Source organism: Channa argus, chromosome 6, assembly GCF_033026475.1.
Source record: "Channa argus isolate prfri chromosome 6, Channa argus male v1.0, whole genome shotgun sequence".
Classification (NCBI taxonomy): Eukaryota; Metazoa; Chordata; class Actinopteri; order Anabantiformes; family Channidae; genus Channa; species Channa argus.
In genome coordinates, this window is record NC_090202.1 from 20020419 (window position 1) to 20045497 (window position 25079).

The 25079-nt window shown below is 40.7% G+C and overlaps 1 protein-coding gene across 3 annotated transcripts in view; it reads right to left on the reverse strand.

Moving 5' to 3' along the window:
• Nucleotides 1–443: 443 nt before the first annotated feature.
• Nucleotides 444–25079, reverse strand: part of LOC137128964 (SPRY domain-containing SOCS box protein 4-like) — a 34774-nt gene continuing 10138 nt past the window's right edge. Inside the window, exons 2-4 of one of the 3 annotated variants that reach the window (XM_067507697.1) lie at nucleotides 22736–22820; nucleotides 12329–13215; nucleotides 444–2327 (exon numbers count right to left, since the gene is read on the reverse strand). In XM_067507697.1, the coding sequence (XP_067363798.1) occupies nucleotides 2200–2327; nucleotides 12329–13037 (837 nt within the window). In that variant the 5' untranslated portion in view covers nucleotides 13038–13215; nucleotides 22736–22820 and the 3' untranslated portion in view covers nucleotides 444–2199. Of the gene's footprint in view, nucleotides 2328–12328; nucleotides 13216–18231; nucleotides 18403–22735; nucleotides 22821–25079 lie in introns of those variants that run through there. The other 2 variants (XM_067507699.1, XM_067507698.1) reach the window with 2 other exon arrangements.

Genomic DNA, 25079 nt, shown 5'->3' on the forward strand with positions numbered 1-25079 from the left:
AAAAAAAAAAAAAAAACCCATCAATGAACCGCCTCTTCTCATCTGTGATGTCAAGCAAGATGGGCTAGCTGCAAGAGGAACTCAAGCTACATGTACATTTTGTTATAAAAGGCATGTCAAGTGTAGAAAAACACTGAATGGAAAGGAGGAAGTGTCAAAATGTCAATGACATTAGAAGGATAACTAACCTTAAAGCGCACAGTGACCAAAGCCAGTGCTAATGTTTCTGTTGCACAAGCAGCAGAAGCTGAGCCTCAGATAAAGAACTTGAAGCTGTGGTTATTTGTGAAACCACCAACTGAAAAAGGGGAACGTATCACAGTTGATGTAACGCAAATAAAATGAGCATCATTATTCCCCCACAGTGGATTTCTCACTGTATAAAGATTCAGAGTAACAGTCCTATAACTGGTGATACTTAAAGAGCACACGAACAAGCAACGTGAGTTTAGTTGAGTTTATTTTTATTCACATTTTAAAAGATTCTTATGGCAGCACATTCCTCCCCCTTTACATGCGAGGCATCCCAACAATTTTTTAATCTATAGAAAAAATAAAAATAAAAAATGTCATAACCCCCTAATTTTCAAAAGTAAGTCAGGGATAAAAGCCCATGAGGGTGTGGAAGGAAAAGATAGAAAAGCATCATTTAAAACTTTGGGGGAGAAAAAGCATTTTCTGATAGGACATTAGTGTCATGTGCTTTAATTGTGTGTGTACTGTCTCAGAGCAGGCACAGTAGCGTTGAAGACACAGCGTCACCTTCAGTTCCACCTCTATCAGCGTTATAGGAGCTATAGAGTGAACAGGTGCCGGTCCTTCGAGTACAAACAAGATGGAGACCTAAATGAAATTGGAGTAAATGATAAAAAGACAATGTGCGTTTCCAGTCCAGGAATTCTCTCTCAGGTACAAGAAACTTTTGAAGTACTCTGCATCCTGTCTTGCATTTCCACTGGATCCAGGGTCTAATTTTAGTTCAGGGGAGAAAACATCCCTTACACACAGGGTAGTATTTCAAAATGTACAGGAACCTGGGGGGGTTGGAATTGAAGTCACCAATTTGTCAAACACGGACACATCAGGTGTCTGGACTTCTTTTAAAGGTAGTGTTAGACTAGAGTGTCATCTTCCCAAACAATGAGGGAGCAGTGGCCACGCAAGTTCTAGTGTGAATGAAGAGGGAACACAGAAAGTAAATGGAAAATAAAAACCTTATTTTCTGAGGGTATCACAGCAGCTAAGCACCAAACATTTATCCAAGCACTCCAGGGTTTAATTTCCCTCCACTGCGTTTCATTGACTTGACTGAAACATCAATCTTCAGCAGTAAATGAAAAAGGAAAAAAAGAAAAAAAACAGGATGACTCAGAACGTTTTTTTCCCCCCCACGTGTGTTAGTGCTTTGTTTTAAATTCCGCTGCCTCCCAGTTCTTCACAGGAATAATTTACAACTGTTTTTTTTCCCCCACCAGATGTGTTGGAAACAAAACAGGAACACAAGAGGAACAATTGAGTTCCAAGAAAATTAATGAAAAAAAAATCGTGTTACAAACCACTGGGACCTTTTGGTTGTGTAGGAAACGAACCTACAGGAAGACAGAAGCATACAGGAGACTGAAGAGGGACTTCAAAAGTTCAAAACACTGAAGTTGGGTTTTTTGTAGCTTGTAGGTGACAACTCCCTCCCTGTCAATGAGTTTCTTACTATACTTACAGTATGTATGTAATTCACATGCACTGCACTGTGTACACTCTCACAAAAATAGATGTCTGTGGACTTTGTCTCTCAACTTAGAGGGACTGTTATCTCCACAGAGCCTGCTCTGTTGTAGCGAATATAAATACAAATACAATCGAGTTCTGAGGGAGCTTCCAGAGTGTTTGGGTAAACTGACACCCAAACCTGCAGCATTTAAGGCCTATTAGACTGAGGATGTGTAGTTGGACTGTGTGTGAATAGCAGGAAACGGTATTGCACTGTGGGCTTCTCTCACTCACTTTATCCCAATCGTAAGGTCCTCTAGTCATAGGTCTACAATAAAACAGCAGTCAGCAAGAACAATTAAGCTGAAAACCAGGAGATAAAACACCCAAATTAGAAAAACTTGTAAACGAAACCTCTTGCCGCGCTGTCTTAGCCCCCCTGTTCATAATCAATGCACATCTTCAGCAGATGTCTCGTGGTTGTGGGTGGGGTCACTGGTACTGGAGGTAGTTCTTGAGAGTCTGCGGCAGTGGGAGTGCGTCAATGTGATGGATGCGCTCCCTGCCCAGAGCCAGTCGGGCCACTCGTCTGCACAGGTCCATGAGAGGGAGGGGCTCCGCTGTGCAGAACAAGACAAAGGGGAGACATGTTAGGGTGTGAACCGTGATGACGAGGGTTTGTTTACACCCTACTTTGATTTATACACCCAAGTCAAAAACATGTGGCACACATGCTCAAGCCCAGATGAAGCAGATCCAGACATCTTTTTATTCCATGCCTACTTCTTGACAAAGTATGCTGCCTACATTACCCACAATGGCATGTTAACTAAAGACCCAACCGAAGCTACAAAAGGTTTTATACAGCTGCACACCTGAGATCAAAACTTTAAAACAGACTCGAAATTGTAGAAGCTGTACCCTTTTCAAATTACCACCACTGTGACTTCTATCACACAGTGAATGAAGACAAATCAACAGCTTTCAGCTTGTTCCTTCAGGGGTCACCATAGCAGAAGCTGTTCCGCACGTTTATTTGGCATGAGTTTTTACGCTGGATGCCCTTCCTATCGCAACCTTCTCATTTTGTCCGGGCTCGGGACTGGCACCAACTTTGACCTTGATGGTTGGGTGGGGCAGGATTAAAACCCGAATACGTGAAAGACAATACGGGGTACTAAATGAATGAACTGGTTGATCATGTGTAACATGATCAGACAGTGATATAACTAGTTTTTCACTTCACCTATAATTAGCCTTGTGACCAGAGTTATTGAGACATAGACTAATAAATAGCATCTCTAATGGATTTATCATGATGCTATAAGTAACTGTTTGCCCCTACAATACATTTCTGGAATAGAAAACCTAATTTCCCCTTTTAAAGACAATACTGCACAAACACACGTCTCGTTTTCTGCTTGTTGCTTCTCTTTTTAGTCCTTTTCAGGTTTGTTGATCAAATTGATTGGAAGCGCTGTTCATTTACTGCTTCAGTGGACCCCAAGAAAACTAGCAGCCACATTGTTGAAGCTAATGGGAATCATTATAGAGAATAAATGTACTAAACAAAACATGCAACCCATCAGTTAGGACTCGTCTTATGTGCATATTACACTGATGAGGTTCTATACTTTAGCAGAAGTAGCAGGACAGTTGTAGACCAGTAGCTTTTATTATAAACATGGTGCAGATTTCTGGGATTTCTATACATGCTTAATTAGTGCTTGTAGTTAGAGAGACTAAATGTCAGTGACCTCATTAACCAAAGGTTGTCACAATGAACAGACACTCCATCCCCCCGCAGATTCTTCTTACACCAATTACACTGGAAAAGGGAAAGAGAACGAGCAGCAAACAATATGAAAACAGCCACACTATACAAACATGTAATCATTACTGTCACTACTTCCCTCCCACCAGTTTTCAACACAAGCGATGTCTGTGTATGTCAGACAGTCTCTTATCTGCTGCCCCTTTATGGATTGTCAAGCTGCTCTGCCTGGAAACACCATCTGGTGGAGCTGAATTCCTGCTGCTCAGAGTCTACTTACACACTGTGTGAAGGACATGAGCAGTGGCATTTATACATGCATGCAAACACGCACGCGTTGGCACATGTTGGCAGAGCGAAGGATGAGTGATATTGCATCTGTGTTCGCTCTTGTTTGTGTGTTTTTTTTGGTCTCTTAATATTGATTCTGTCCATCTTTTGCACCAAAAAATAAAAATAGTGTGCCGATGAACGAGTCGTTCTCTAACACACCTTATTTTAATATAAGCAGACATCATACCAATCCAAACAAGCCTCCTCTGTGACTGAGCTGTTTCACAGTCTATTAAAAGTCCACCGCATCACCACAAGCTGAGGCTTCCTACCAAACACATGAGGAAAATATGTGACGTCCTGTCTGATGTGTGCTCATGGAACCGAAGCTGACCGAGACTGTCAAGAGGCTTGAGGCATTCCTCTGGGTATGAGCTTCTGCCACAGTGGTTACGTGAGCGCACAACACACAAACGCAGCTATAAAGTAACCAAGAGTTTGTCTAAAAGTGAGAACTGCACCATTATCAGATTAACACAGACTGCTTACATCAAGTTACTGATTAAAAGCAAACAGTCAGAAACCTTCAGTTAATATTTGTAATCGGATCAATGACGATTAACTTTCTATTGGCAAATCCATTTAGCAAATTCCCAAAGCTTTGCATTATTATTTGCAGCTGAGGCTAAACTTTTGCTATAGCATCTCTGCTGTGGTCTGGTAAGTGACCTTCAATAGGGAAATGATAAAAATTTGCCAGTGCACAGCAGCTGACAGGGTGTAGAGAACAGAGTACAGCTATGTGACTGCCATGTGCTTAATGAAAAACCTTTGTAATAGCACAATGGGAGCATGTGGCAGAGAGTGGATTCATTTGAAGCCACATAAACATGGAAAGTGCACCAAATCAGAATGACGTGTTGAAATGCCTCTGACTGAATGCAGGCAATGAGGAGCGACACGTGCGATGACACTGTAAAGCTGATAATTCTTCACAGCAACTAGAGAAATAGTTGGCAGGACAATCACATCACAGTCCTCCACAACTCATTACCCCCAGTGCGCAAAGGCAAGTCCACGCTTCAGCACATCCGCTTACAAGATTAGCAACTAAGACTAATAAAACTGGTGAGTACAATCAAGCAAACTGTGAGCGTGTGAACCCTGCCCTCATAAAAAGGCCAACGAGTTCACACTTGTGGTACAAATTGAGCCTCTACACATCATGGATCCCCAAGAGATGGATGTACTTTCTGTTGGGCCTAACAGCATCTATCAATCAAGTCTAACCTCACCAGCACAGCCCCTGCATTATGGTAGTTCCTATAGTAACCAGCTCTTCACACCGCTGTGTGACGTCACTGTGCAGGACGGGTACATTCACAGATGCACACACGTAGACGTGTTGGTGGAGCGGTTGCCAGTTTAAGTGTTCAACCAAATGTAGCTTTTCAGTCCAAGACAGATTAAACAGAATGGACAGCCACTAAAAAAAAAAAAAATATTAAAAATGTGTTTTTAAATGTGGTGGTTTAAATTTTTAAATAAATATCCCCATCAAAGAGGACCCTCAAAACAAGTTAAATTTCTTTAGTTGGACTAGGATCAATCAGTAAAACTGTGTGACGAACTTTTAGACAAGACAAGTAGAGCATATTTACTGCCAATTTATTTCAGTACCAGACAAAGGTTAGTACCACTTTAAGTGCTACACTACACACTGTCAAAGTTGAAATATTGCCACTGCAATAACTGACGGTACTACAAATAGTTGCATTAATCTGACTGTCTGCTCTCCTGAGGCAGGTGATGACATGATGTGACAAACTTGCTGAAAACCAGCCAATCCCTGTTGGCACAAGCTGGTCTCAATGGTAAAAGGGTTGCCTGGGGCAACAAGTAGTCCCTTTAAGACAGTGGTGATTGGCACCAACAAGAGACTAGTCCATCAACTAGTATTTTCTAGTAAATTTAAAAATATATTTTAAAACAAAGTAGCCTCAAAGGAAAGAATTTTGAAGTGTCTGCTGCACGATAAACCATGTATACACAGAACAGTCATACTGTCAACAGTTTCCAATGCCAATGACCGATCTGTCTTTGAAATTATCATGGTCACATATTGTGTAAGGGTTATTTTTTCTAAAGACAAAACATTAATTTAACAACTATAGTTTTGTAAAACTTACATTATGTTTTCTGAAGACAATACAATGATGATCACTGAACCAAAAGCCATAGTTAGTGTGTGTGAGTGTGTGTGTGAGTGTGAGTGTGAGTGTATAAAGCAGCCTGCATGATCTTTCAGACTTGAACCCACTGAATACCTTCAAATGCACAGGCAGCTTTAATATTTAATCTATGCTAATTAGCTGGAGGAATTCAGTTAGGTGAGCAGTGAAGGCCTCTACCCATTCTTCATCTTGCCTCCTTCCTCCAAGATGTCATCTAACTGTCTCTTCGCACTTTCCCTTTCTTCAAGCTTTATGTAATGGTCAGAGTAGTTTCTGACAGATTTATGGCACACTAACGATGAGATGGAGTGTGGGAAAATGTGGTTCAGGACGACTGAGTGCCTGATGCACTGCTGGGCTACACAAGCCCGCAGGCTGGCAGGCACATACACCCACCTAACACTTCATCGAGAACAAAGTGGAGGAAGAGGAGGTAGATTTTAGGACAGCGATGCGTCAGTAAGTCTGCCTTCACACAGGTGAGACGGCTTAAAGACAACTTGAAATGTCCTTACACACCCTTCCCTGCAGCTCTAAACTTTTGCTACGTGCACTCTTATACACATCAGCTCATCATGCAAGTCAACACAAGGCAAATGTCCCATTTAAAAAAAAACAAAAAAAAATAAAGAAAAAAAAAGGAGGGAAATTAAAGGCTGTGTTTTTTTTTTTAGCAACATGGTCCAGATTTTTGGGGTAAACTCCAGCCCTTTCAGTCTGCATTCCCTTCACTATGAGACATGAACCTAGATAACAGCCATGAGTGCAGACTCCCAGACACACTTATCTAATAGATTAGCATAAAGCAGTTGGGACTGTCTGACCCAGTTTTAAGATGACGAGTGTGTCTACATATACAGCCCTTAAGGTGCAGCACACCCCCAGTCCTAAAATGTTGTTCATTAACAGTTGAAAAGGAAAAAACTGGAGGAGATGAATACGTTTACCAATGGACAGAATCAGACCAATGACGTAAGAGAAAGAAAATTGGAGCAAAACAGAAAAGTGAGCAAACCGTCGCCCTATCTTCTTCTTCTTGTCCTTGCAGCTTATCCCGTGAGTTCAGGGTCACCACAGCGGGTCATTGTCTGCATGTTGATCTAGCACAGTTTTTACGCCGGATGCCCTCCCTGACGCAACCCTCCCCAATTTCTACCGGGCTTGGACCGGCACTGCACAGCTAGGGAGGGGAATAACTGTCCGAATTATAATCGACCACTTCAAGTGGAAACTGACTGCTCATTGAATTATCCGGACGTAGTGATGCAAAGTTCCCTGATTAATTCTAACTGAAACGTTAACCTTGTTGACCGTTTACCTTTAGTAAACAGTAGTAACGTGACTTGGGTCTACTGCAAGAATCAGTACATTAGCAACTTAAAGGACAAGGTAAACACCAAGTTACCTGAATTATAAATTAAAACACCTTGAGGGGCTTATATCAGTGACTGTCCAGACAAAATCCAAGGTCAACACAAACAATGCTGCACAAAACATTACAGCAGACTAAATATTCTGTATTTATTGTGGGGCTGTAAAATACTTGTGTTCCCATAATGGGCTGACTTTAACATGTACATGAGGTAGAATGTGCGTTTTGTTGTACACAGAGGTGACCTATGCCTTGCTCGTGCATTCCGTCTAACGTTACTTCAGCTGCTAAGCTGGCACACGTGTCAATGTGACACATTAGTCACACCACCTTTCAGACCAAGAAATCAGCAGCTACTGCCACCAGTAAAATGCATCTATACTCTGAGCAGGAGATCTTTTTACAGCTCACTTGTGTTGATGTTATTGAAGCTTGTTTAATTAAAGACAGTCTTGCCCTTAATGTTAAAAGAGCTGCAGCATTGCTCCCAGCTGAACTGCTTTTGTTTAAGTTGCATGAGCCTCAGACATTATTAGCTAGCTAAACCAGCTGCCAGAAAACGCCATCTGCTTCAGTGTTCATCCAAATGATGTCTACACTGAGCACAGAAAAGCCAAAGTTTTTTTAATTACATTTCATGGCACCGCTTTTTAACCTGTACAGCCATTGCAGGGGGTCAGCTCCACCTAGTGGCACAACCAGGTACTACAGAGAGAAGAGTGGGCTGCAGTTTGTGGTCTCTGGTGCCGTCACGCTGCTCAGGAAATGGAGGCGGAACAGACATGGTTATAAAGAGGAGCACTGTAACACTGGACTGCACTGATAAGTATCACTGTTTGTGTGCTGTTTAACTAAACACACAAGAAGTCATTAGTTTTGTTTAAACACTTCTGTTTGGGGTCTTTTTGGGGTAGGAACTTGTTTATCACTAAATGAATTTGTTGTCTATAGTATGTAATTTATCAATATGTATCAACTTATAATTTGACTATGCTCTGTTATAAATTAACAACATATTCAAAATCCTTTAAAAACCATTTTTTCCTAGCTTTTTCCTTTCCTTTGAGTTGTTGTAACTTGGCTAACGAGGTCTTTTGGAAGAGATGTTTGCAGTTTTGTCCAATGGTTCCCCTCCCATTATAAATTAGACACATTCTGATGGTACAATAAAAATCAGAAGACTAGTAAAGCATTCTTCAGGCAAACCAGTGTCAGAGCTAGGTCTTAGTTTCAGTCCAAGATCCTGCAACAGGATAACTGCCCAAGACATTAGCCTGAAAACACCCAAGGGTGAAATAGAAAAGAAACAGAGAGAGGTCTGCTATGAGTCCTGAGCTTAATTCAGCTACAAGCAGCATAAACACACATTATGTGCCTGTGTGATGTGCAAACCAAAATAGCATTAGCCTACTATTTCTGACACCACTCAAGCTATTCTAAGCCTTTTGTAATACAGATTTTTTTGTATTAGATTGGTATTAACAATACTGTGGTATTGTGCACTGATTCAAAGACCTTAACTGGATTTATTAAAAAATAAAAGTTCTGAATACATGATGTTGCTTTGAACCAAAAAGGAGCAAAAAAAAGAAAAAGTCTCATCGACAATTAACAGGATTATTTTAGCCTGATAATATATTAGCCTGGAGTCTGAAGTGCTGCAATTTAGCCACCAACAGAATAAATGTTTTATTCTGCATCACATTTGCATTTTAACAAGCAAAACATTATTTGCCTGCCGTTTAACCCAAAGTAAACTTTAGATGCAGTGTATCAGTACAACCGTGATTTTTGCAAAGTTGTCAAATACAGCTGGCAACTGCAAATATTGAAAACACTGCTGAACTGCATTCCGGCAAAAAAAAAAAAAAAAAAAAAACATCCATTTGCATAGGGCAAGCCCTTGGCAAATAAACTCGTGAGGAAGCAGCCTGGTCATCAATTAACCACCCACCTACCCACCAAAAAGTCATCTGAACAGTTTCCACAGCAACTTCACACCACAATTCAGTGTGTAATCGAAAAGAAAAGTATTGGTGTTGAAAAGGAAGGGGAGGAAAAGGCAAAAAGACTGTACAAAGGAGAGCAGGAGGGAGGAGATGAAACAATGAGAGCTGGAGTCAAATAGGGTTCATTTGCAAACGGGGAGGGCAGTCATGTCAGCAGTGTGTGAAATGCTTCCTTGGTTTCTTTCAGGTGTATATGAGCTTGACTCAGCTTGTTGCCATTAGGCTGACCAGGCTGCTGCGGTGTCATGTGGATTGTTGTGGCTAAAAGAAAGAAGGCTTTGGAAAAGCAGGAAGACGACCGCAAGAAACAGCATCCCTATTGTTTGTGCTTTGTAAAAGACGCACGTCTCAGCAGGCTTGGTTTCAAGTGTTTTGAGGACCAGGTGCCAAAGGACTAAAGTGTTCAAAAAACCTAATGCAGCATTATTAAAAGGGACAATATAGACAGGACAGAAACTTCCCAGGGATTAAGTCATTAATAAAAAAACTATGCAAGAGGAAGACTGTGAAAAAAAACTAAATCAAGTGGGAGAAAGTCTCCAGATTGTGAAAGATAAAGTTGCCGTAGGAGGACCCACAAAAGCAAAAGATATACACACACTTCCCATCTTCTCTATATCACATGCACTTTATGCATGATTTACACCAGGGATTTCCAACACTGATCATGGATGCCTGCCCTGCTTATTTTCAAGTTGTCCCTGCACATCCCACTGCAAATTATGGTGATTGGATGTGTTCAGTCAGTCAGGAACTGGAAGATACCATCATAGATTAGGGTGGGGAGGGAAAATAAAAGCATAACTAATTATAACTAAATATATCTATATTTATGGATTAGCAGATTAATGGACACAAAAAACTTGGCAAGTATTGTTGTCATCTGTGGGACTCATTCTTCCACTCCCTCTTCTTTGTCAAACGTGCCACCTGCCTTCCCAGTAACACAACTTAAGGGTGTGTTATGCTTGTAGGTCATATAAGTTCACTCCCCCCCCCCCCCCCCCCCCCTTCCTCAGCTCCATTGCTGAGTCAAGTGACATCACTTGAGGCAATTCAACACATCTAAACCTCCCAAGAGCCCTTTTTTTTTGATTGGTGGAGTTGCCATTTAAAATTGCTCACATTTGCCATTCAGGCAGTAGTTTAGTCAGAATGCTCATGATGAAACTATGTGGCACTATGGGATTTTATTCGACTTTTATTCGACCAACTTTGCACTGGACAAGTAGCATACAACAGGTCCCTTCAGTTTTCTAACAATTTGCACTTTATCCACCCAAATGGTGATGTTATTAAATGTGGTAATATCTAAATATTGTTCACTGCATTTCAGAGGAAGCGAAGCATTATTACACATCTATGATATGCAGATGCACCTTGAAAATTGGCAGTCCAAGAATATATTCAAACATTTAACACTATAACTATACTCTAAAGTAAAAGAAAAGACATTTTCACTGGCAACAACCCATCACCCAAATATGAGAGATTGTATATCGTTCAGTGAATATGGGTCATTTAACATCATATGCATGGCATTTGTTTAAGCATGCCCACACACACACACACACACACACACACACACACACACACACCCTGAGATTCCCCACTGTGCAAAGCCAGACGCTGAGCTTCGAGGCACACTGGGACATCCTCCAGAATTCCTCCTCTACTGGCAGTTGTCCACCAGTACACAAACATTCACATGGCCCGCAGCCATGGACATGGTGTCCATGCCTTACCGTCGCAACAGCCGTGGCCTGTTTTGAGTATTTGTGCAACATGCAGCCTTGAGGAGGGAGGACTAAGGGCTATTACACAATCGTGCTAGGAAGCAGTCATGATTGAGATGACTGTACTAGTTGGAACAATGACGTCTATCAGAAGAGATATGCAGGCAAGGGCAAGCTGAAACACACACACACACACACACACACACACACACCCCACTATAATGTGACAAATATACCAATCACATCAGAAAGGTGTACACGTTGTTTTTGTGTTATTCTGTGCGAGGTAAAGTTTGAGGATGTCTTGAGTTCGAGACAGTGATGGAGAAGCACAATAAAAATGTACTTGGAGAGTAAGATTAAAGCTGCTTCCCATTGGTAAACGAAGCAGCAGTCTCAATGTGGGCTTTTTATAGAGCAGTGCAGACAGAAATGTGCACTGAATATTCATCAGCAAAACGACAAATCTGTAAGACATGCCAGCTCTGTTTGGCTTTAAACCCTAAATTCAGCACCAGGTTTAAGTATTTGGAAATTGGTTAACAGTACTACTTTACAATTTTAACAGGTTCATCCTACTTCACTAGAATCATGGCTCCTCGGGTCAAACTGTGTTCTGTCACTGGATGTTTAGCTCAACTCCTACCCTGGGCATTTGCAGCCTGGATGAGCAAGTCTAAATAGAAATCCATGCTTATATTAATCCACAAACATAACATGTTTGCACTGTGGAAAATTACCTACCACATCCACCTCTCCACATTTTCTACAGTGATGCAAAACACACTCTGCTTCATATTATTAAATGCCTGGGTAAATATGAGGCTACATGAGTTGTTTTTACCTTACAGGTTATTATAAAACAGAACTTAATTCTTTGAGCGTGTTTACTAAAAATCAAACCGAATTATGTGTCAACATTCAGAGCAGTGAGCATTTCCTCAAAGCTGCACCAAGTCTTCTGATCATGAAGAAATATGTTAAACTTAAACGGGGATTAAGCTGTAAAGTTCAGAGGGATAAAGGATTTGACAGGAAACATATGTAGACAAGAAATTCTAAGCAGGATGACATTTTACCATTTCCTATACTTGTACTTTCAGAACTTGCTCCTGTAAATAGTACAATTTAACAGGTTTTAATAAGCCCTATGAAAGCAAAGCAAACCTCTGCAGGTACTTGTTATACTGTTACTGTGTGCGTTTGTAGGTTGTGCAACTTACGATCTAGTCCGTTGACGTAGCGAATAGAAACTTCACAGTGACCCCACACAGCACTCACAATAGGATAGAGTTTCTTGCCCTTTAGTCCACGAAAAGCCACTCCCAGATACTGTCCATCAACCATAAAGCTCAGTGTCCCTTCGTCCATATCTAGTATTACTGTCAAGGAGTCTGAAAGCACAAAAGACTCATCAGGCTCCAGGAAACAAGGGTATGTGGGCGCTGATGTGGAAACGGGCCGGTTCTTTCCATCATGGTAGAGTCTGTTCCGACCCAGGTCCCAGCCCCAGGACTCAGAGTCTGAGCCCACCAAGGCTGTGTAGCCCACTGAATGTAAAGGTGCTTCAGCAGTGGCAACACCCACAACAGCATGTGTGCCTCTCTGTCTGGCAAGCCAGTGAATTCTCCAGACATGGAGGCCCCTGGTGTAGCCCACCTTGCCTCGGATACAGTCTGTGCTCTGTGCTACTGGGTGTCGGTGAAAAGTCAGCTTGTCCTCCTCTTTAACAAAAACATTTAATGATCGATCGTCAGGGTTCCACGCATGGCGAAGTTGAGTCTCAGTACTGGCGGGTGGCATGTCTAACAACAAGTCCAACCTGGGGGGCCGACAAAAATCTGGGCCACGCAGTTCGCGGCGCACTGGTCGATATGAAGGTTCCCCACGTACATCCACTGATTTGATACTGCCTGAGATCTTCTGGCCCATGGCTGGGTACGTCCAAGTATGGAAGGGACAAAGGGGAGGGCGATGGATGGATGGATGAAGGGTGGCAATGAGGGGGGCAGCAGATCCTTACGTTACCTCATGGGCACAACAACAGCAAAGTGGATCCTGGGTTTAAAGGTGCTGACATGCTATTCTCAGCCAGGTGAAAATCCCACTCCTAAAAAAATAAAATAAATAAAAACACAAACAGAAAAACATGACAATGAAATAATTTGACTTTGCAGAATTTTTACGGTTTAACCAGTGACTAATTGTAAATGCAGACAGGAAACCAAATGAAAGTCTGAAATCTTGACAGACATCTAAGCATTCATTACATTTTATTATCGATGAAAGTTTCTTAAATATTGTCTAAATTATAAATGTAGTGTGATCAATGTTAAACTATAATAGCCACAAACACAATTTTGGCATCAAGACGGAGCTGCAGCAAAGCAGGAAAAATGACAGCTAAGGAGAAACGTACGATGAATTTCTCTTCACTTCAAGCATTCATCTGGAAAACCATTTCCCTTCTTCCGCTGCCAATGCAAAAGTGTGGACAAACACATTTAAGCGCCTCTGTGTGATTTTGTGTTTGTCCCTCGATAGCTTGACAGTTTTTTGAAAAACATTCAATAAGCAATAGATTGCTGCAGTCCAAACATGCATTCTGGCAATAAAGAATAAATGGCACCTTAAACACTTAAAATCTACCCTAGATTAACACTGACTCGTGCATCCTTCATAGACCACTCCAAAACACCCCCCTCTTAGAAACACATGCAATGTGTTTGTATAGCAAACTGCAATGCATATTAAAGAAAACCTAAAACTTCATGAATAATAGATAGATGATAGATACATGATAGAAGATAGATATTCTATGAGTTGCAGAATAATGTAATATTAAACACAAGAGGATTTGCTGAAACATGCCAATTTATCTGAGCACACTCATGCAATGTGTACTTCCTCTTTACCCAATCCCCCTTTCACCAAGCAAACAAATTTGATACTATTCATATTGTTATAAGTCTTTATGAGAAAATGTAACATGTATATGCTGAGCTCTCACAGCAGGCAGCCTTAAAGCCTAGCTACTTCTTAACACCTGCAGTTTCCCCGTTTGCCTGAGTAAAAATCTGCTTTACTGAGCCCATCCTCTCCCCCTCTTTCACAATACCTTAAGTGTTTTTTTACAGCCCCCATGGTCTCTTAGAACAGGACACCAGATGATTCCAGGGAAAGTACATAGCTGTAACTGGTACAGACCCACCAAAGGGAAGCTTAAATAAGGCGTGTGTGGGATAAGTTCCAATTAAGACTTTACAGCCTGAAATTTCAACCAGTTACATTTTGAAGTAAAAGACTAACTGGAAACAACTTCAACTTAACCCCTACACAGAGCTTATCACATCTGCACAAAACGAGACGCTGCTGCCTGAATTTCAATAATGCATTCTCATCTGTCATATCTTCTGAACTGACATAAGCAAGGCATAAGTTATTTTGGTTTCTGATCACAGTTCATATGTGGGGATAAAAAAAAAAAAACACACATTTACACACACACACACACACACACACTTACTTTACATTTCTTTCCACAAGCTCAAGTGCCAAGTAAATATGTTGTGAAGAGTAGAGATGAAAGGGGATATAAGAACAATTAAATAATGACAATAAGATGAATGGGCAACAGCTTTGATAATAAAGCACAGCCCTCTACCCACCCACTTGCTGGCAGACAAAGGCTTTGGCATGACTACAACTCATGACAAGTGACAAACTCCCCCTTTCCATGTTAAATTATACCAGAGATGACGCATGGGGCTATTTTTAAGACAAATGACTGGACCATTTTATTTTATCGCACTAATGGAGTCGCAAAACTTATTACACTAGAGCAAATTGGTTACTTGTGACGTGCAAGACAAAAAAAACACACACAAATTGTTCACGTTTTGAATGCTGGATAGTGGTGTGATATTAGTATATGAAATATTCAGGTGACCTGTGGCTTCAAAAATGGGAAACAAAGCTTTTCCACTATAACTTGCTCATCATTGCAGTATACAGAACATCTGAGCTCATAGCTGTCAGCACTAACACAAGCACTCTAGCTTGAAAACAAGTCTCGTGGCAACACCGGTTCAAACCCCTGCAGCGATTGCTCCAGTCTTCCTTTTCAGTCGCTACCCAACATGATACCCAATATGATAGGACCACAGAAAAAAAACATGGACATGCTGAGTGCAACAAATCTATATTCTACAGAGTAAAACTGTTACTTGCTCTAAAATTATTTGCCTGCCAAATTGACAAAAAGCTTGTGTGCAAACAAATTTGCAAAATACAGGCAAAAGCAGCAGATACAATTCATTTTTACAAGAGAGGGTTGTGGAGAGCAAGCTCTTTAAAAAGAAATGTTTTGAGAATATTTCCATGCCATATACGTGGAGCTGACAGCATCAGACAGGTACTCCAAGTTCCCCCAGTGCTTGAGCGATTGTGCCCTTCTGTGCAAAGAGCTACACACACACACACACACACACACACACACACCTCTAACTATGAGGCAGTAAGCACCTTGTCTGCAGCATCTACAGACAACATGATATTGTGACACAGGGCAGATAGAATACAGCAAACACATTATTGTGATCTATCTCCATTGTTTACTTTATTTAAACAATAGTCTACGTTGCTTTTTTTTCACCAAACTGTATGTTTTGTGTTATCAGTCCATTCCCCCAAAACAACCTAAAGATGTTGCTTTGGTCTGTAATATCGCAGAACACAGTATGTATGTTGATCTGCCTAAACACAAGTGATTATTTAAAAAGAAAAAAAGATTTAATTAATAGTGAAATATATAATTTATTTATGGCCTATAAAGGCAAGTGTAAGAAATGAAAGTGTTAGTACAGTCTTAGTTGAGGCAACTCTCACTTCTGCAGTGAAGCAATATCTGCAATAAACGGCTGCTGAAACCCCACAGTGGTTTAAGTATTTCCTAAAAGCCCCCAAAAAATAAATAATTGGCAAATAGGGCAAGTAAAGGAAAATGTGAGAAGTAAAGCTCCACAAATTACAAGAAATGAATTCAGTGAAAGTTATTGTGCCATTTCAAACTAAGTGAGTGCAAACAATCTCTGCTTCATCCCTCCCCCCACTTTTGAATATTGTTTGGTTTTTGGCACCTGCACACCTTTAAACTAGAAATGTAAATTTCAGCCCTCAGCTCAGGGCAAAGAAGCGATGGGATGGAGAAGGAAAAGCTGGGACTGTTTAAGATGCAACTTGATCACAAGTGGCACAAACTTGTGTCTCTCTCAAGCAAAGGAGGCAGTTAGCATATCAAACATGCTCAGCGAGTCTTAACACAAGCGACACTCACCCAAACACATGCTGCTTAAGGACACAAATTCAGACTGGTAATGCAGGGATGTTGTAGCGTCACCCACATCACCCAAAAAAAAAATAAAAAATAAAAAACCTCATACAAAAATCAGTTCTGGCTGATGACAAGATATTTTAAACAAGTAAACGTCGGTCTCACAGGCTCATGGGCCAAGTATACACAATATGCGATAATAAATGGAGAGTGTGCAGAGGACAACTGATATGTATGCAAACTGTGACAATAAGCGTGACCTTTACACTTCCTCTGTGTGTTCCGATTCCAGTTACACTTGCCTTGCACTAAAAATAAAACTGAAATATTAAACTGCTCTGCATGGTTTTTCCACTTATTTTAAACTGATTAGTAACCATGAAGGAAACCACAAGTAAAATATGAGAGAAGGTAAAGAGCAGGGATTTAACTCGTGTACCAAGTCACAACAACAAAAAGGATTTCTATTCAACGATGGTGGAAGGAAAGAACAGTCATTCTTATCTTCTACAAGACACCTAAACTTTATTAAACCTGTTTAATATTCTTTGCATAGAACTGTGGGTTCACATTGCAAGGGTTTATTTCCTGCATTGTTGAGTACTACATGTTTCTCCACTATCCCATAATGACTGATTGCAACGGTGTTCTTAATCTTCTACAGTGAAGATGACCACATGCCATTCTCAAAACAAGAAAGCAGCACAAGATGATTGCACGATGACAACATGTCTGAATTTTAACAAGACTTACAGAAGCCAATCTCACACTGTGTTTTACTCATTTAAATTAGAATATTGTTATTAATGGCAGACTAAGGTTATCTCTGTGTGTCAGGACCATAAGGCAACATCTGAAATCAAAAGGCTGTGTGGGCAGGTTAAATTGGCTTTAGGTTTTGTTGGGGAAAAGGCCTTAACCCTGAAGATGGTTTCTCCGTAATGTCATAAACAATCCTCATTAAATGTGGACCCTGATGCCATACACGTCAGTAAACTATAACTGGTTAGGGCAAGTATTCCTTAACTGTCTACTGGGGGCCAAAAATGTAACAAACCTTTAAGAAATGGACCGATTTCAATAAACCCACCAGCTCAAGACACTTATGAAAATGCTCATTATTAATTTAGCTTCCAGCCATGTTAGACTTACTCCTACTCAGCTCAGAGTAGGTTAGGCAAATTGTAATTATGAGTCAGGAGTGCACTGGCTTATTTTAACAATACAAGTCTTCAATCATGTGTCACTCTACCTCCTCTCAGACTCTCACGTGTGTGAAACATTACACTGTCTGTCTAATGCTGCCCACAAACAAGCTGAGGAGGACAGGGTGGACAGCTGGAAGGGTGACTGAATGCACACCTTCTGTTTTAGATGCAGACCCCCAGTGTAACCAGTTAGAAGATTAGAGTGAATTATAATATTTTAACCAACAAAAGCATAACGAGTTATCTTGGGACTCTAATATATTCACACTCACACACACACACACACACCTTATTATACATTTTCAACAATGAAAAAAACAGAAACACAAAACACAACTGACACACTCAATTCTTTAAGACCTGATGCAGCACTGATTTTTTGTTCATTCATTCCAAGACAACTTTGTGGACACCCAGAGACTGCTGTAGCAGACTGTCAGAAACGCTTAGAAACTGAGAGACAGTATGAGACAAGCCCAGAAACAATCTTGCCAATGGCAACATTAAACTTGAGAAAATGCCACATCCTGACTAAAGTAACAAGAGGTCAAGAGACAGAAGCAGCCTGTGAGAAGAAACATCTTACCATGAAAGTATTTCTACAAACAGCCAGGCGGCTCTCACAGAGTAATGTGAGCACGCAATCACGGCAGCCAAGTAGAAGAGTGGGAATACTTGCTCCTCAGTCTGTAGTCCAAAATGAGGTCAGTATGCAGTCAACAGCCAGACTAGTGTGGGACAGGGCACAGGCAGACAAAGAGAGAGCATTTGTGTATTTCAGTAAGTTCCTGCTTGTGACGCATGGATGAGGAGGGGAAAAAAATAAAATAAAAGCCTGGCCCCAGTTCTCAGCTAAGACAGGAAAACAGCTGTTGGAGGGAGGGAAGAGAGGAAAAGCGAGACAGGGAAGGAGAAGGGGAGGGCGCTAGTGTAGAGGACGCTAAAAGTCTTTCCTAAGCAGCACAAACCACCCACTCTCTCACAAATGCACAGACTGGTTGCCTTTAGAACATGGTAGTAAGTAGACACACATACACCGCACATTTGCAAATTAACAGTTCATTTCCAGTTTGCTTTGGTGAGCTTCACAACCACTCAATTGAAACTTAGCTCACCTAATTAAAAGATTATTATTATTAATTCAATTAACATACAATTTAAACCGCACTAAAACTCTACAGCCAAGCTGCAGTTTGCTTCCAGAAAAACTAAAATTTGATTGTCAAAGTTTAATTTATCCAACACTGAAATGAACTGGCATCACTAGATCCTTTTTGGGCGTTCAGACCGATAAAAGCACTGTGGTGTATATATGTACACATAAAGAGACTTAGTAAGCATGATGTTGCTATAAGTTCTCCAGAAAGAATGTAGTCAACCAGGAATTTACACCAAAGCGGTGAAATTAGTACACACACGGGTTAAAAAAAAATAAATAAATAAAAAAAAAATAAAAAACCCCTTCAGTCATTTCAACACACAGCCTTAATCGTGAACGTCCACAAGCGAAAGGAATCCACACATCTGGCTTTGTCCCCTTTTCCATGCACCTTAAAAATGCGTGATCATGTGCCAGATTTCCACACTCTTTCCACAATCTGCCAATGTTTGTCTAAACAGTTTCACCAATTGTATGGCAAGAACTGTTAAGGTTGGCTGGATGTGGAACCAAATGACAACATTGGCTAAAATGAGGCCAATTTACCCATTGATTTTATATTAGATTTTAGTGTGTTTTCTGCACCCCACAAAGTGGGTTTTGAATAGATTTTAAGATGATTAATTAGGTGCAGCAGACACTGAGATGTGTGTAGAATAAGCTGTTATGACAAGGTACCCAACCCCAAGCCCTCGCCTCTTTCTGCCTCTGAACCCATCCCCCGCTCTCTACCTAAACATTCATGCTTTTCTCCATCTCATCTTTCTCCGCTGGGAGACAAAGCCCTCCTCTGACTTGTTACAAATTCCTGATCAAACACACAACAACATTCCTCTGTTTGCCTGCATTCTTAAAAAGCATTTCATGCTGGATTCCATGTGCATTAATTTAATATGACTCTGTTCGTTTTAATTTGTGGATGAAAAAAAAAACACACTGGAGCTTTCACTGTACAAACACACAATTATATTTATAGTAGATTCACCCAGCCACCCACACTGAAGGCTGCTACAGCAGTGTCACCCTGGTTTGATGTGCCCTGGTGTATTGATAGGAGTGCAACAAGAAACTGCATAACCTCAAAATCAGGTGAAAGTGGACCTTAACTACACTAGGACACAAAGTATTGTAAAACCATGAACTAAGAATCAAAAGACTGAAGTCCAGTTGATAATTCAGTCTTCTGATTACCAAAACTGGAATCTTCCCTGATGAACTAAGAATGTAAATAGGTCTTGGGTAGTGAATTGCAAACACGCATAGGCTTTGGAAGGAACACAACAGCAAAGCAATTAAGGTATGTCAAGTCAAAGCATGAATAAACAGAAAAAGCCAGGAGGGGGAGGAAATTTCAGAGCCACTGAATGAATGTACATAGCACTACTAACCACTAAACTAAAACTGCATAAAACAAATAAACTGTTGGGATTAAAACATTTAAAACCATGTCGTTCTCCATTAAACAGATGGACGAGTTTACAACGTGCAGATCAAAGAGTCTAGAGTCAGCTAAGGTAGCGGGCTAGTCAATAATAGACCCATTTGTCCAAATGATTTCCTCTTCCTCAAACAAAGACACACCCCAGAGCAGAGGGAGAGTAGCAGTTTGCAGTCTGCATGTCTCCATTTAACCAAGAAAAGAATCTGTTGGCAGCCATGTGTTAGAAGCAAAAGCCAAACCTTACCCTCTCTGATGGTTCAGTTCTTGTGTCCACATTATCTAAACACCACAGTCATAAAAAAGTAAACCTGCATCCATGGTTACATTTCCCTAGTGTTTGAGAAAAGACAAATCTTTACACGGAAACATGTATTCAGTAAGTAACCCAAGGGCTTGAACCAACACTGGTATGGTTTGGTTACAGCAAGCAGAGCGCCATCATTCACAACATACAGGGAATCCCTTTTTAAAGAGTCTGCAGGCTCATCGTGTTTCTATAATGTAGCTCACACTGTACCAGGGATTCCTCCCACAATCCAATGACAAGCAGGTGAAACAAAGAGCAAACTCTAAATTAATTTGAGCTCTCAAACTGTGGACAGCACAAGCAAAAGATTGCATGTCTGACACACTACAGAGGACACGGTTCAGTCTATTCTGAATGTAATAAAATGTGGCTGTGTTTCACAGCAGTATGTTTAAAGAAGCAAAATGATTCTTAAATTTCAATGGTGAGGACCATTAGTAATAATGATTCATTCAAAGCTTTTGAGCAATGGTTCATCATAAATATTTCTGGGTTTGATTAAAATCAATTTTGGGACACTAAAAAGAGGAACACTATAGATATAGAACAAGGTTGACAAGTGCATTTTGCCAACGAAGTAGTCGTCAACTTTAAGCTCCACTGGATAGCCCAAAGGTTCCCACACTGCCGACTTGGATGTCTGATTTAATATCAAGTTCCATCTTCCAGTATCAATAAAATACCATGGACTTTTGTATCATGGTTTCAGTCTTGTTTCAGAATCGTTACATGCCTATTAATTACAGTCTCAAATTTCACCACCTTTTGCACACAGACTTAAAAATGAAGCAGTCTAGATAGCTGCTCCTTAATTCCCCAAAAGAAACTCATTAAATCCATCCTGCCAAGCACAAACCTATGTCAACAACAAGACAAGTTGAATGTGGCTGCTCTTCTTCAGTTCATGTTAATAAAAAAAGTATCTGGCTCAAATTGCCATTTTTGGCTGTGAGATTTATTACTTTATTTCACAGCAAACTCAGCAACATGGATTTGTTTTTGTGTGGTACTTTCATCGTGTTAGCAATATTTGCAATTAGAGTTCTAGTATGAGCAAAGTCAGGACAAAAGCTTTTTTTAAGTCATCTGATGTGTTCTATAGCTTCTGACAAATTACTACAGTAAATTTAAAAATGAGAAACGTTTGTCTGTTAGTTATTACATTGTCAATAAAGACCTGATTGTGCCGCTTTAATTTTCACAAAGATATAGGTCAGCTTCCACCTGGGTCAAACTGTATTGCAGTTCCAATGTGCACTGTAGCAACTAGGTCAACTAGCTCCTGGAGGATGAAACCTTAGCCAAAACTCTCAAAGCCTAAACTCTATCAGCTGTTTGAGGGATAGGACCCAATGAAACATTAAGCTGCCTCTTTGGATCAGTTTACCTGCACATACAGGTAAGCCCAAACTGGCCAGCTCAGATTTCCACAGATGGGTCACAGAACATGAGGTAGGTCATTAAAATCAGTCACCGTCATCACTTCACTAACATTGACTTTCCACTTTCAATCACAAGTAGGATATGCTGTCATATTCTACACCTGTTGTGGACACTGTTTTTATCTTTGATGAGCGAACAGAAACTCACTTCCATTCCCACCATCATTTTCTATGAAAGCAATGTAGAGGCAGGTTTACTCGTGTCCAGTGTACTTCCACAACACTACACTCACATTTCCAGTACTACCTTCTTGCCCACTTATAGCACCAATAGCTGTACCTTGTCGCGCTTTTTTTGTGGGCTTTTCAGCTTTACCCCGGGAGTTCAGCGTCGCCACAGCGAATGTTGATTTGGCAGTTTTTACGACGGCTGCCCTTCCTGACGTAACCCTCCCCAATTTCTACTGGGCTTGTACCGGCACTGCTAAGCTGGGGAGGGGAATGGTTTGTTAGTGTTTCAGTGTCTTGCACAAAGACTCTTCGGCATATAGCTGGGACCGGGGATCGGACCACTGCCTTACAGCCGCCCTGTGCCGCACCTATAGCTGTAAACAAGACATTGTTTATTCAAAGGCAAGCGCTTCAAAGGCAGTTACGTGAGGTCATCAGTACGCCTATACATGTGCTTCTCAGTTTACCCAACCCTTCAGCTAACAAAAAAAAAAAAAAAGAAAAAAGAAAGCGCCTGTTGACACATGCATTAAAAGTGGATAAACAGGGGGTTTGAGATGGGAAGCCAACCTCTTAATCCATTTGAGTGCAGGGGCCTTGAGAAAAGTGCATCTCTGCCAGGTCACGAGGTCACCACATTAGAGCTCAGGTTATCCTGTGGAGGAGATCAAAAAAGGTCTTGAGAGAGTGTGAGAGATTTGTTTGAACAACACAGAAAATGCATCCAATCCACATTTGACTTGTGGGTCATTTGTAACTGCCAAAGACATGGTGCCAATGTTCAATGTTCATAGTTCACACAGATTCGTAATGATCTCCAGCAGTAACCAGCACAATCAGAGGCAAAGGCCTGATATAGTTTGTAAAGTGCATTATACATGGCCAGTGACACAATAGAACAATCTGCATTTGTTTGGGCCAAGTTAAAATCCAGGCTGAGGGAGAGGGGGGCCTCAAAATTGACAACTGCAGAGGCGAATCTTACTCGTATCTGATGGTCCAACAAGTACTTTACTCAATTTATCGGATGACGGATTAATTGTACATACAAGTTTAAGAACAGTAATCTCAAACACGTTCAAACAGTTTCATACATAACAGCTTCTCAAAGTATGGCTGAACCCACAGGACCAGGTAAGAAACAGTCTGCCTCCACAGCTACACTCTGAACCTTTCACTTCTACCTTGTTGTGTTCGCCACTACCTTGTAGTCAGTTCCTTTGCTCCAGTTACTGTGTCACATCTGCTCCCTTCAGTAACTGAGCTGACCTGGCCCCATTGTAACAAAACGTTGCTATACATTGTTTCCTTGACAACACAAACTTAAAAAAGGTAAACTACAAAGGCATCCATCAAAGCCATATGACATAACATGGTACACAATACAAAAAGAGGAAACCCTGGTTGGCTCATACAACGACTTCTCTTCAAACATTAAATACACTAAATGGTAGTGTCTCCAGGATGTCATTTGCACTTTTAAGTTGGTGATAAAGCCAGAAGAAAATTGATGCAATACCACCTTTGGGTCCATGAGCCAAGGAAAGGTAGGTTTTTTTGGGCACTTGAAACCACCCAACCACACCCCCTACTAGATAAATTTGCAGTATGAATGTAAAGTCCTTTTCAGACATGCATTGGAACTCAGCCATTTTCCAGACACTCTTGTGTGTGGGGGTGTGTGTGTACAAAAACGCCAAAGTCTGTTGCATTACTTCTGCTTTTCTGAACCAACTCCCTAGTGTTAAGTCCAGATCATCTCCAGCAGAGCTCATTTGTGACTAGAGGAGGTAATATTCCGGGAAATTCACCATGAGTGAGTGGGCGTGTTGATGACGTTCACTTCCAAATACCCGAAGGGTAAGAACTCACTCATTCATACAAACACAATTGCGTGGAACTGGAAGGACCATGAAATTCGTGACCTTTTGTCGGTTTGGGGCAGACCTGGAAATCAAACAAATACAAGGAACAGCACAAGATTCTATGGTATATGACACCAAAAAAAAAAAACAACAGGTCACTTCTGCAGCTTTGTTTTTGCATCATGTTCTGCCCCCTGCTCAAATTGCCCAAGCACCACCCCTTGCCCAATTACACGCAATATTTCTTCACAAGTGAAATAGCATCTCACACTGATCATCTCCATCTCCATCTTAGCTACATCTCCAAAAGGGAAACTCCAAAAGGGAAACTCCAGACAGTGTCAGGACCTGATCCTCCTGACATTCTCTAGAGTTCATGTCTGAAACAGGCTTAGGCTTCTAGTAAGGATGTTTAGATAAATCAAATGTTCACTCCTACTGCAGCTGTATGACAGCAGGTGATGTCACTGCTGCAGTGTCTGTGCGAGTACTACTACTTGTGGTGATGCACATTTTACTTTTAAAAAAAAAAAAAACTCCATATGTTAATGCATGCTATCATCTACTACACTCTGCAAAGAGCGTCAAGTATAACATCACAAGATTAATTAAAATGTACTAATCAAGAAGAAACCATTGGAATTCTCCACAAGTATGTAAAGAGAAGTTTGCTACATTATAATAAATAGAGCTCCATAGTCATAGATGTTAACATGTTCATGAGAAATGAATTTCTTATCCTGCAACAGTAGCCTAAATTGGTAATAAATGTAAATGAGTGAAGTGTTACTTTTATTAGTGACTAAAACAAATAAGAGTTGCCACAGATTTATTCCACTAAGCCATATACCTATGTGCATGTAAATGCAATCAGAAACCTCAATAAATAATATGAAATGCTAGTCTCCAATCTTTCGCTCTTTTTTTTGGACACACACTTTGGCAAAAGATATTATCTTGATAATTATGCATTCAAATGAGCAGTGGAGGGGTGTTTGGCAATAAAAGCACTGCTGAATTAGTGCGAGGTGCATTTGGATAGTGAAGCA